This window comes from Hyalella azteca, unplaced genomic scaffold (genome assembly GCF_000764305.2).
Source record: "Hyalella azteca isolate HAZT.00-mixed unplaced genomic scaffold, Hazt_2.0.2 contig13055, whole genome shotgun sequence".
In the NCBI taxonomy this organism is placed as follows: domain Eukaryota; kingdom Metazoa; phylum Arthropoda; class Malacostraca; order Amphipoda; family Hyalellidae; genus Hyalella; species Hyalella azteca.
The window spans coordinates 36,927-50,067 of NW_025942991.1; the positions used below are offsets into that span (position 1 = coordinate 36,927).

A 13,141-nucleotide genomic window follows, 5' to 3' on the forward strand; every position below is an offset into this window, starting at 1 on the left:
GATCAATCCGTTTTAGGTTTAACAATAATTCCAATTGTTTACAATCACTACAATGATATATTATCACCTAAAATAAATTCGAAACAATTTAATCGAAGGGTTTTTCGATGCAAATTCATTCAAGATTTAGAAACTGAGTTGCTGTATATGGTTCTTCATTCATATGCATCAGGGGTAATACGTCTCGGACAAATTTACGGCCGGACCCTCGGCCGGAGCTCAGAATTTCCATTCTTTTACCAACATTTCACATTCAAAATACATATTTAGGTTATTTTTTAATTTAAATTAATTGAAAAACTCCTCACAAAGTTATTATTTTGCGATAAGTTCCACATTAAGGTTATTTCGTAATTTGAATGAAGTTAAAAACTTATCGCAAAAGCGGACAAATATTTGGAAAAATCGCACATCATTTCTACGAGATTCCATGTGGTGCTGCGAATTCATCAACCTGGCTTTTTGTCATTAGCTAGCCTACAGATAAAATTTTTCGACAAATTTCGAATTCCAATAGTACTCCGTACCCCTGACTGCACCCCGTACCCTTGACTGCATCCCGTACCCCTGACTGCATCCCGTACCCCTGACTGCATCCCGTACCCCTGACTGCATCCCGTACCTCTGACTGCATCCCATTTTGCATTTTTTCCCCCGCCTTTTTTTTGACTGCAGATATGCAAAAGGCGGATTTTATATCCTGACTTTGTTGCGGAATCCATTAGATTATTTGTACGTTGTTGGAATTTGCAATGAATCAAAATGACCGAACTATTTAAATTTTATCTTTTGCATAAGAACATAATACAATCTGAGGTTGCGGAGCACGACAAATCATCAATTATACATCGTGTCCAGCGTACTGTTCTTCTGATGTAAAAAGCTATTTATATATACCTTAATTACTAGACGACCGTGTTAAGCTGATGGCCCTATTAATTGTTTCTCTTATTTATGAAATTTTCAACTATTATTATTATAAACTAAATTATTTATATCAAACTATAATAACTATTATTAACAACATTCTTGCGCTAAATTGTAGACTAAACTTGGTCGCCTCCACCTATGAAAGGATTAACTCGTCTCTTATGGTTTTCTTGTAAACTTTCGATACAATGCAATGTGGAAAAAGCTTTAACAATAAGTATAGTTTTGAAATGTTGTAATCTGGATACTGATAACCGAGCTCGTTTATGGTTCTGATTCATGCTTGGACCCGAAAACAATTGCAAAGATAATATCGAACCTGAAGTCTTACAATGTATTGTATTAGAAACCAAATTAAGCAAGCGAAGGCAATAATGAGAAAATAGAAGATGATATAAAACTGCATTTTACGTAAAACTGCACAATTATTTAATTACATGGGTTATATCATTGTTTATATTCAGATATATCATCATACGGTAAACTGTACCAATGGAAGTACGGTATACGGTACAGACAGAAATACGGTATATCGTACCATTGTAAATACTGCATGTATATTGATGCCGTATACTAATGGTAATACGGTGTATCGTACAATTGGAAATATTGCATACCGCAATATTTAGAAATATAGTATGCCCTACCAATAAAAAAGAGGTATATCATACCAATAGAAATGAGACATACAGCACCATCGAAAATACGGTTTAACGTACTATTGGATATAAGGTATATCGCACCATATCTCGCGGATTTTTGCGGCGTATTGTAAACAATGAACTCGAATTCGATGCAATCCCTCACATTGCTTATGCCTGCAAGTGCATACACCAATTCATTAAATTTTGTACACGAGAGTTTTGACCAAACATTCACATGGCATTGATGTACAATTAACTGTCGATGCGCGACGTTGAAAGTTTTGTTGAGACGTTGAAGCTCAATTTGGGACGTCAAAGTTCTATTCTGGATGTTACGAGTTTATTTGAGAGGTTAAAGGTCTATTAAAGAGGTTAGAAGTCTATATTTGGGACGTTGAAGGTCTATTTGTGGCGTTAAAGTTCTATTCTGGATGTTAAAAGTTTATTTGAGAGGTGATAGGTTTATTTAAGAGGTTAGAAATCTTTTTGGGACTTTGAAGGTCTATTTGGGACGTTGAAGGTTTATTCGGGCCGTTAAATGTACATTTGAGACCGTTAACGGTCCGCCGTTACCCGGGCCGCTCGCTGGCAAAGCGGGACACGGGCCCGAACCTGTTGTGCTCGTCGCCCGCACCTCGCCTGTAACGGGCAGTTTGTAGACGTCATTCCAGGGTAACGGGTTGTATGTTATTGGTATTTTATTATTATGTGTATTGCTAATATTATTATTATATTTTTCATTATTATTAATGTCATTTTTATTACCATTATTATGTTAGTTATATTAATGTACAAGTGCAGTTAAGTTATAACGCCTCCGATGCTTTCTATCCTACTTGGAATTAAAAAGAAACATTGGGTTTGTTATAAATGAGACGCAAATGTACGCTTAGCAGCACTGCGCGGCAACGAGAACTTCAGGGTCTAGGGGCAGCGAGCGTTAAGGTTGTTTTCGATACATCGCAACAGCGACGTTATCGTCACACGACCAGCGTATTATTATTCGTTTTCTGCATCAGTGTGGTGTGACACAGATTGAAATTAATCGCTAGTTGGGGGGGACATGTAGCGATGGTGTCATGGATGTGTCGAAGTGTGTGCGTGGGTGCGGCGCTTCAAAGAAAGCAGCACGCGTTTCTCATCAAGACGCAACAATTTCTTCTGCCAGCAGCTTTGAAGTGATTCGCCATGCTTCGTACTCACCTGAACTGGCTCCTACCAACTTTTGGCTCTTTACTACTTTGATAGACACTGGGGCGGGAGCTTATTCACGAGCCAAGCAGTGTTTTTCCGGAGGTCACAACAGACTCTTTAAGAAGCGTCGTGAATCATGGCGTCGGCGCTGTGAAAAATGCGGACGACTGCAGAAGGACTGCGTCGAGAAGTGATACAATTTTCATCGGTTTTGGGAAAGGGGTTAATGAGAGAAAAAATCGGAGGCGTTATAACTTGAATGCACCTCAGCAGTGTACCTCACATTCTATCAGAAATTTTTTTTATTTTTCACTTCCAGTCACAGCAAACGTCATTCCAACCTATATTTCTCTCCCGTAAAATGCCTATACAGCTGTACAATATAGGTGTCAATAGCTGACGACCCTTCTATCAATGTTCACCAAGAGACTACCATTACTCCCCCCGGGGGTGTGTGGGGGTAACTCACGAGGGGGTGAGGGGAGGACTCACTCACGAGGGGGTGAGGGGAGGACTCACTCACTCAGGAAGGGGTGAGGGGACTGGCTGGAGTTTGTTATCCTTGACGATACGGAAGCCGTTCTCATCCGCGATGTAGGATACTTGCACGAGCTTCCCTTCTGGTGACGTGTACCTGGTCAAGATGTTGAAATGCCATGAATAATAAACAATAAATGCCTTGAATGATGTTCCAACAACCCTCCATTACTAGGTGATAAAATTACAGAAGCCGCAATATGTTGTTCAGCTTTTGTTTGGTAAGCTAAATTTCAATTGCAAGAAATTTGACCACAATGCGACGCAGTCAATTTGGTCTTTCTAAACGAAGTATGGGCACTCTTCAACAGTTGGTCCGAATAACAGGCCATTCTTATAACCAATTGCTCAGTATAACCGGCCATTCTTATCACCAATTGGTCCGCATATAACCGGTTGGCTCCTACGTACAGCTTGGCCCTTGGCCGTCTCCTATAACCGGCTGTTGTTAATGCTAACAATCATTCATCCTTATAATCATAATCGATTCTATTATGCTCTTTTACTTCTGTTATCAATTGGCAGGTGGTTATATTACTCATAACATACAGTCCTTGGCAGGCAATATACAAATTATTATCATTTCAGTTATTAATCAGCATTATATTTATTATTTGCAGTTAATAAATAAAGATTACATGCGACTCACGAGTAGCTGCCGCGCACTCTGTTGACGCCGTCGTTGAAGGCAGCGCCCTGCTGCACGTGGTAGGAGCCGTCGCCCGTCGCGTACCTGACACGTATATCTTGATTATGAGGTATGATTATGACCTTGATTATGACTATGAGGTTGATTATGCATGACCTTGATTATGAGGTTGATTATGAGGTATCGTAGGTACACACGTACCTGCGATTATGAGCTTGACTTGAACACGAATAACATTTTTTTCTCGGCATAAGGTCAATGAACGGAACGACTATTTTTTTCACCTTTAATATTTCATGAATGATTTTCAATAAATTATGAGCTACAGATGCAACTACACATTGCGTTGTCCCATTTACAGAAGATTCTGCTTGGCACGTCCATACATCGGGACGCAATACTTTGAATAAACCATTGCAGCTCACAGAATGCCGCCCAAATAATCTGTTGACCCAATTAACCGAAAAACTGTCCTCCAGCCATACGTTTCCCACTTGCACGCCCCCTTCCAAAAACACGCTCTGCAGTCCCTGCCAGGGACCGCAGGCCCCTCTAATTAAGCCACCCCATTTATCCTCATAAACTCTGGGCTCCCACGGGCCTCGATCATCTACCCCCCACCTCAAGGCTCAGGTTGAGAACCGCGAACAGTCAGGCAGGCTCGGCTAGTGCCCAATGATATTCTATCACTACTTTGACTCATTAAAAATCCGCGTGTAAATGAAATATCAATCTGAAATTTTTGATGCTTATTCACTTACTTATTTGTAATTTTTCTACAGATACAAAAAATATGAAACACTTTGTACAACATAAGTTGATAGAAGGAAATTTTGGGCATCGATGTTCGTCTTACATGCAAGTCACCTAAATTTGTGAGACATTAGGATGTATAACTATTTATTCTCTATTCATCGATCAGTATTGAATACACATCTGAATCAACTCACGATTTGTAGATATTTGTCGTCAAAAACTATTTATATAAGAGCATACTCTCATATGGAGTGGAAATACCGCATACTAACTGCTCAAATGAAGGCCTTGTGGAAGGTATGATCGAGGGAAACAGACGTGACTTGCTCACATATGTCAGTCCGCGACAAGTGGTACGTAGGAGGAAAACTCAATGAGGGTTGAGGAATAATACGTGGTCAGTGCATGGTCGGCCCAGGCCAATTAGTTCTAGCCGGCCGCTGGCCATTCCTCGGCCACCCGAAAGCCGCCCGTAACCGCAAGAAAGGGGCTGGCTGGAATATCGCATTATAAAGACTACAAGCTCGAGGGTAGCGACTGGCCGAGATTAGGACCAATCGAGGATTTCACAGGATGGTCGCAAATACCTCGCTCTCGAATTTCGCCGCACTTTGACTATATACCAGTCGTAAGGCTTCGTTGCCTCTCTCGTTGGGGTTATTATTCAATGCCTCCGCAATCCCCATGTTCCCCCATAAGCCCTCCTCTCCCCTCTGCCCTCGCACCTGAAGGCGTAGTTGCCCCGCTCGTCGGGGTGAATTCTATCGTCGGCCAAGATCGGGACTTGCGTGGCTGGCCGCCGGCGCTGCTGAGGTGCCGCCGATACGGCGGCCAAAATGAACACGAGTGTCTGTAATTTATTTAAGAGCAAATAAAAGGAGCACGAGTTTCTGTAATTAATGGATGAGCTAATAAAATGAACACGAGTGTCTGTAATTAATGCATGGGCTAAGAAAATAAACACTAGAATCTGTAATTAATGCATGGTTTAAAAAAAAATGAACACGAGTGTCTGTAATTAATGCAAGTAATAAGGAAACAAAGTGAACACAGGTTTCATTAGTAATTAATGCGGGTAATAAGCTGACAAAATATCTCCAGTTATTTGTGCTAAATAAAACGCAAAAAGCTCCGCCCGTCTTCTCTGTTGAGGACATCAATTCCTCCACGGCTAATGTCAGCAGAACTGCATCCATTCGAGTATATAGTCCACTCATCTATTGTGACGTTGTCTACTCATCTACTGTGACGTTGTCTACTTATATACTGTGAAGTTGTCTATTCATCTACTGTGACGTTATCTACTAATCTACTGTGACGTTGTTTACTCATCTACTGTGACGTTATCTACGCATCTACTGTGAGTGTCGTAACACCAAAAGCGCTACGACAAACGACACAGCCTGCAGTAAACATCCGCTTTAGACACAGCGCTGAACTACAGCAAACACTTGTTTTCTGTACACGTGCACATATATGATTTTCGTAATCCTGCGTTGCCAGCCGTAAGTGGTGACGGAGGTGAGAATAACGTTGGAATATGCAGTTAAAACGTTGGCATAGGCAGCTATAAGCGGATAACAGATAATATAGGTAGGAATACGGTAATACCATTGATTATCAAGTAAATGATCGCGTATTTGCTGGCCAATGGAGCACACGCTATATATTTAGGTATGAGTAACTCGACGAATGAGAGAATGAGGTGGTCACATAAATCTGTTTCGATGCTTCGAAAATGTTAATGCTGACGATTTATTCCTTATATTTATTCCTTTTTACCTAACTTTTCCACTCCTTATAGCCTTCCGCTATAAGCACGTGATTCCTTATACACTTAAGCTGTGGACGTTAATATGCACTGACATGTATAGGATAGCAGAATTTGTTCCTTTAAGCAGGTTTCATTGGAGACCAGAGAATTAATTTTCTTGTTTTTAGTAATAAGTATATACGGCTGTAAACGACTTATCAGTCAGTGCATGTCGGTGAGCCATTAGCTCCAAGATATGAGAAAATTTCCATACATATACTTATAGGCTTATGAAACCCCAGTTTCAGAAAGCTTGCTCCACGCAGCTGCTGAATGAGCACTTGGGCAACTAACGTGCCTGAGAGAATGAGTGATCACTGCAATATTCCTTAATAACAAACAACAAATGATGTCTGTAATGATGATATCTCAGTATGTATAATGATGACTTTGACTCACCATCCACATTTCCGTGCCTTCTGTCAGACAGACGAAGATACAGTGACAGCTGCTGTCAGGGCGCTGGTAGTTTGACGGGGACTTCACGCATCCGCTGACAGATAAGAAGAGTCCTGCCAGAGGTGCTGGAAAGTCCTACAGCACTGTAATCGTAATGTGTCACATAAATGATGCGATGCCACTACTCTGTGGTGCTGTTACTACTCTGTGGTACTGCCATTACACTGTGGTGCTGCTACTACACTGTGGTGCTGTCGCCACACTGTGGTACTGCTATTACACTGTGGTGCTGCTACTACTCTGTGGTGATGCCACTACACTCTGGTATTGCCATTACACTGTGGTGCTGCTATTATGCTGTGATGCTGCTACTACACTGTGGTGCCGCCATTGCACTGTAGTCCTACCACTACACTGTAGTCCTACCACTACAAGTCCTACCACTACACTGTAGTCCTACCACTACACTGTGGTAGGACCTGTCTGCTGAGCCTAAGCCATGGTGGTGTGGGGCACAAAGGACTTTATTAACATGGAGGCCGTGGGGATTTGCAGCTCCTCCTACTCCCTGAGATCCTCGTGCTATTATACGATACCACTTCAATTCTGCACATGCATGTACGCAAATAAATTAAAGAATATCTCTTGATCAGCTTAAATCTCAAGGTAAAGGGGATTTTTTTCCAAAACAGAAAAGAATATTTTTAGCTGCCTCTTAGCTGCCACTCCACTGTGGTGCTGCCACTGCACTGCAGTGATGCTGCCACTGCACAGTAAGAAGCCATTACACTGTGGTACTGCCACTACTCTGTGGTGCTTATGACCTTATGATGAATTTAGGACTTCTTAGGACGCTGATGCGCCGCCTTCGTCATCCTCCGTCTTCAAGTCATCGTTAGGCAGCTCGCCCCGCCCTCTGGTCCCGGATGTAACGCTGGACGTGTTTCGTCTATCTGCCCTCCTTTGGGCCAGCTGATGCAAGATGATGTTGCTTGTCACTTGCTGAGGGTGGTTTTCCCATAACTGGACGATCCGTGATCTTCCTCAAAAACTTGTCCAGTCGTCTTAATTAGATGCCGCAAAGATGAACTCCCTCGTCTCAGCACATTTAGAAAGCCTCGGTCCTGCCACGGACAGTGATCTCTCACGAAGAGTCAGTACTCTTGCCGCGGCTCTGTTAATAAATTCTCTTTGGTGTGATAAAGAAAAGCTAAATAAAGCTTATATGGACAAATAAACATATGTTCAGACTTGAAATGCCTAGCAACATCTTGAACCTGGTGGAAGTTTATTAGCTATTTAAAACTTGTGTCAGTTTTGAAAATATCCGGTCAAAGGACCTGTTTTGGGATCTCTTGTGAACACGTCACAAAAAGTACGAGAATCGGCGATAGGCCATATCAGACCAATTCTTCAGCGCCGACATCACTATGATATGATATATTATGTTACTTTTAGGAGGTCTCATTTTAAAAGTTGGAAGCCTGTCCGGTTATCATCTTCCAAGTGTAGAATATGATATACGGATACCTCTCTCTTTTCCTATCCAGTGAGAACACTCCCAGGTCAGGTGTTTCAACCTTCCCCAGTAGTCCCGCTTCAGCTCCTTCATACCGCTAATCCTGGGCAGGTACTTTCAAAACATTGCTAAGTGCTCGCAGCAGCCTGAACGTGAAGGTCCGCTGGACTGACTCCAGATTCCGCACCGCGCCCGCCTTGAGTGACGACCAAAGTTGGCTGCAATACTTAAGATTGGGGACCACGAGGGCTCTGAAGAGTGTAATTATTGGCGCTGCTTCTCTCGTTTCAAATATCCGCCAAACCCACCCCAATCGTTGTCTGCCTCGCGCAACTATTGCCTCAGTGTGGTCATCGAACGTGGCTTCGGTACTTTTTAACACTCCGAGATCTCGGACAAGTTGAATTTATTCAATTTCTGTACCATCTTATGCTGAATAGCGGTGTGGCATTCCGGTTTCTGTACCGACTCTTTATCTCATTACTTCGAATTTGCTGCCGTTGAACTGCTTATTATTCATTAGGGCCCAACCGTAGATTGTCGACAAGCCATCCTGCAACCTCTCGCTGTCAAAGTCATCAACGAAATTTTTATTGTAATGATTTATTTACTAGTTCTTTTTATATCAAGCTTTCGAATCAGGAAGTTTCCGTGAATTACCTTTACAGTATTATCTCACAAAGGGTTAATTTTTGTGGTCTCTATTCGCGGTAGAACAAGACTAAGAATTAGCAATAATTGCTAACCTTTAATTTATTATTAGTTGAAATTAATAATTATTTAACTCCTTGTCCTTGGACTATAATAGTATATGTTACATGCACAGGGTGGCCCAGTGGTTAAAGTTCAGAGTACCGAGATTGACGCACTAGAGAGGCGCGGGTTCGATCCCAGCTCTGTGCGCCAGTTTCTGGTCAGAATCGGCTAGGAGGCCGGGCGGGCACAGCAGAATTGTAGCAGTGCGTTGCGAGTTCGAGACCTCAAAATGCTGTGAATATTCTGCGATGTTAAGAATCGGCGACAGGCCTACGGCCTAATAAACGCTGAAACCGCTATTATTATTATTATTATTATTATGTTCAATGCATAAGAGGTCATAAAGATAGTGAGGCTAGCAAGCTTCCAGCGGCTGCCGGAAAATTCGACCTAACCTTGGCGTGTATAAACCACTTGAAACGCGTGACCGCAAATTCAGAAAGATGGAAAAGTTGCAACGGATGAAATTCTAAATTGCACGTCACAAACTGCACCAATCATCGCAGTCGGGGGCTATTTGGTCCAGTTTTCAGTGCTTTTGTACAAAGGATAAAAATTAGGGGAACAGCTGACGCGGGGCCAATGCATTCCATGTTGAGGCAACTTGAGCGATGCTGAGCGTCGATCGACGAACTCGCGAACGAGTCAGTCACAGACTCACAGTCAGTGACTCAGTGTGGCGCCATGCCTTGCGTACGAAGGTGTCGTTGTGGTAGCGTGAAATTCGTGTGTGGCAGGTCATAGTTTTGATGGTCTGCGCTGTCTATCGTTGTATCGAAAGATTTTACTCATAGTTCCAGTTACTGTGGAGATGATGCTAGGAAATGAAGTGCTGAACTAGATGTTTTGCAAGCGAAATCTGATGAAAGGAAGTGCAGTAAACGCGAAGCGGCACTGCACCGCGTGCCAAAGAAGAACATTAAATTCTGAGCCCTGATTGCCCGTAGCATAGATTTTTGCATTTATTTAACGTTTGGCGTTTTCATTTGACAGAAATTCACGACTGCATGTCATGAGTCGCGCTTCTGATTCATTTTTCGCGCAATGGTCTTATTTACGCACGGCAAGAGAAAGATTGAACCTTTGGAAAGCCGCTTTGATCAATTCTTCATTTTGAGAGTTAGCTTAACCGCCGAACTAATGACTAACGTCAGTAACGGCTTTGGTGGCGAATAGCGGTGTCCGGTGTGAGATTTGCTTGTTCTCATTTAGGGGTTTGTAGAGCTTAATTTATGTTATATATATTTTGTTATTACTATTCCTAGTTATTTGTCAGCTCCAAATTTTTGAGTGCAACGCGTTTTCGTACCTATCTAGTCAGGTTACCGCCAGCGCCAGAAGCCCTTGTTTCGAATCGAAAAAGATTTGTACCAGGGCAAAATGTGACATTGGAAGCGAATTTACTTGATGGTCAACTTTTGAGGAACTTGAAGATTTGAGTGATATCAGGGAAATAATTAGTGAAAATCAGTTTTGTATACCTATTGGGGAGTGCCAGGGGACCATAGTCGTTATTTAGTCGTCATAAGTATTTTGTATACTTATGACGACTTGCTAATTATTATATTGAGATCTTTTGGAGTCAGATCAAGCAGAAGAGTTTAGGTACTTATTGAGAACACCGGAAGTCGAGACTCGAGTAGATCCTGCAGAACAATACAGGATTCAACAAGGAGTTCGAAATTTGGCAGATTGAACAGTTTACCTTCTATCTTCTCTCGTTTCTAGGCCTAATATGTGTAGGATTAGTAACTGCACAGTAATGCAGCCATTACACTGTGGTACTGCCACTACTCTGTGGTGCTTATGACCTTATGATGAATTTAGGACTTCTTAGGAAACGGTTACGCTGATGCGCCGCCTTCGTCATCCTCCGTCTTCAAGTCATCGTTAGGCAGGTCGCCCCGCCCTCGGGTCCCGGATGTAACGTTGGACGTGTTTCGTCTATTTGCCCTCCTTTGGGCCAGCTGATGCAAGATGCTGTTGCTTGTCACTTGCTGAGGGTGGTTTTCCCATAACAGGACGATCCGGGATCTTCCTCAAAAACTTGTCCAGTCGTCTTAATTAGATGCCGCAAAGATGAACTCCCTCGTCTCAGCACATTTAGAAAGGCATTAAACAGCCTCGGTCCTGCCACGGACAGTGATCTCTCACGAAGAGTCAGTACTCTTGCCGCGGCTCTGTTAATAAATGGGGGAATCCCGCACAGTTTCCCCTTCTCTTTGTTGTGATAAAGAAAAGCTAAATAAAGCTTATATGGATAAATAAACACATGTTCAGACTTGAAATGCCTAGTAACATCTTGAACCTGGTGGAAGTTTAGTAGCTATTTAAAACTAGTGTCAGTTTTGAAAATATCCGGTCAAAGGACCTGTTTTGGGATCTCCTGTGAACACGTCACAAAAAGTTCGAGAATCGGCGACAGGCCATATCAGACCAATTCTTCAGCGCCGACATCACTATGAAATGATATATTATGTTACTTTTAGGAGGTCTCATTTTAAAAGTTGGAAGCCTGTCGGGTTATCATCTTCCAAGTGTAGAATATGATATACCTCTCTCTTTTCCTATCCAGTGAGAACACTCCCAGGTCAGGTGTTTCAGCCTTCCCCAGTAGTCCCGCTTCAGCTCCTTCATACCGCTAATCCTGGGCAGGTACTTTCAAAACATTGCTAAGTTCTCGCAGCAGCCTGAACGTGAAGGTCCGCTGGACTGACTCCGGTTTCCGCACCGCGCCCGCCTTCAGCGGCGCATAAAGCTGGCAACAATACTCAAGATTGGGGAGCACGAACGCTCTGAAGAGTGTAATCATTGGTGATGCTTTTCTCGTTCGAAATATCCGCCAAATCGACTCCATCAGTTATATGCTTCGCGCAACTATTTCCTCAATGTGGTCATCGAACGTGGCTTCGATACTTTTCAACACTCCGAGATCTCGAACAAGTGGTTTTTCTTCAATTTCTGTACCACCCGATGCTAAATAGCGGTGTGGCATCCCGGTCTCTGTGTCGACTCTGTATATCAATACTTCGAATTTGGTGCCGTTGAATTGCTTATTATTCATTGGGGCCCAACCGTAGATTGTCGACAAGCCATCCTGCAACCTCTCGCTGCCAAAGTCATCAACGAAATTTTTATTGTAATGATTTATTTATTAGTTCTTTTTAGCGCATTTTCTCATTTATGGAAAAAATGCACTATTGTGCTCGCCATGTCCGACCGTCCGTCTGTCTGTCCGTCCGTCTGTCCGTGACGTCAAGTTTTCGTCGACGAGAAAATGACACTGCACCGCGTGCCACAGAAGAGCATTAAATTCTGAGCCCTGATTGCCTGTACTGTAGCATAGATTTTTGCACTTATATAACGTTTGGCGTTTTCATTTGACAGAAATTCGCGACTGCATGTCATGAGTCGCGCTTCTGATTCATTTTTCGCGCAATGGTCTTGTTTACGCACGGTAATAGAAAGATTGAACCTTTGACAAGCCGCTTTGATCACGTTAATTAAGCCGGGCCAAGCTAACCTCTGACGTCACAGTCGTCACTACGTCAGTAACGGCTTTGGTGGCGAATAGTGGTGTGACTGTGAGATATGCTTGTTCGCATTTTGGGGTTTGTAGAGTTTAATTTATATTATATATTTTGTTATTAAAATAGTTATTTGTCAGCTCCGAATTTTCGAGTGCAACTCGTTTTCGTAGTCAGTTTACCGCCAGAAGCCCTTATTTTCAATCGAACCTACCTAGATTTGTACTTGGGGAAAATGTGACATTGGAAGCGAATTTACTTGATGGTCAACTTCTGAGGAACTTGAAGATTTGAGTGAGATCAAGCCGCATCAAGGGAATAATTAGTGAAAATCAGTTTTGTATCCTTGAGCTGTTGAGCTTGACGACTTGCTAATTTTTATTTTGAGATCTTTTGGAGTCAGATCAAGCAGAATAG

At 42.5% G+C, this 13,141-nt stretch overlaps 1 protein-coding gene across 2 annotated transcripts; it reads right to left on the reverse strand.

The window, feature by feature from the left end:
- Positions 1 to 1,315: 1,315 nt before the first annotated feature.
- On the reverse strand, positions 1,316 to 6,957 carry LOC108666020 (endocuticle structural glycoprotein SgAbd-2). 2 transcript variants are annotated; one of them, XM_018152826.2, is made up of 5 exons: positions 6,923 to 6,957; positions 5,436 to 5,560; positions 3,955 to 4,038; positions 3,292 to 3,402; positions 1,316 to 2,213 (listed from the first exon to the last, which is right to left on the reverse strand). In XM_018152826.2, exons 1-5 carry the CDS (start codon positions 6,929 to 6,931, stop codon positions 2,144 to 2,146), a joined length of 399 nt encoding a protein of 132 aa, XP_018008315.1. In that variant the 5' UTR covers positions 6,932 to 6,957; the 3' UTR covers positions 1,316 to 2,143. The 2 variants fall into 2 exon arrangements, with proteins under 2 accessions (XP_018008315.1, XP_018008316.1); XM_018152827.2 differs by having other exon boundaries at positions 2,075 to 2,213; positions 3,288 to 3,402.
- Between the last annotated feature and the right edge of the window lie 6,184 nt (positions 6,958 to 13,141).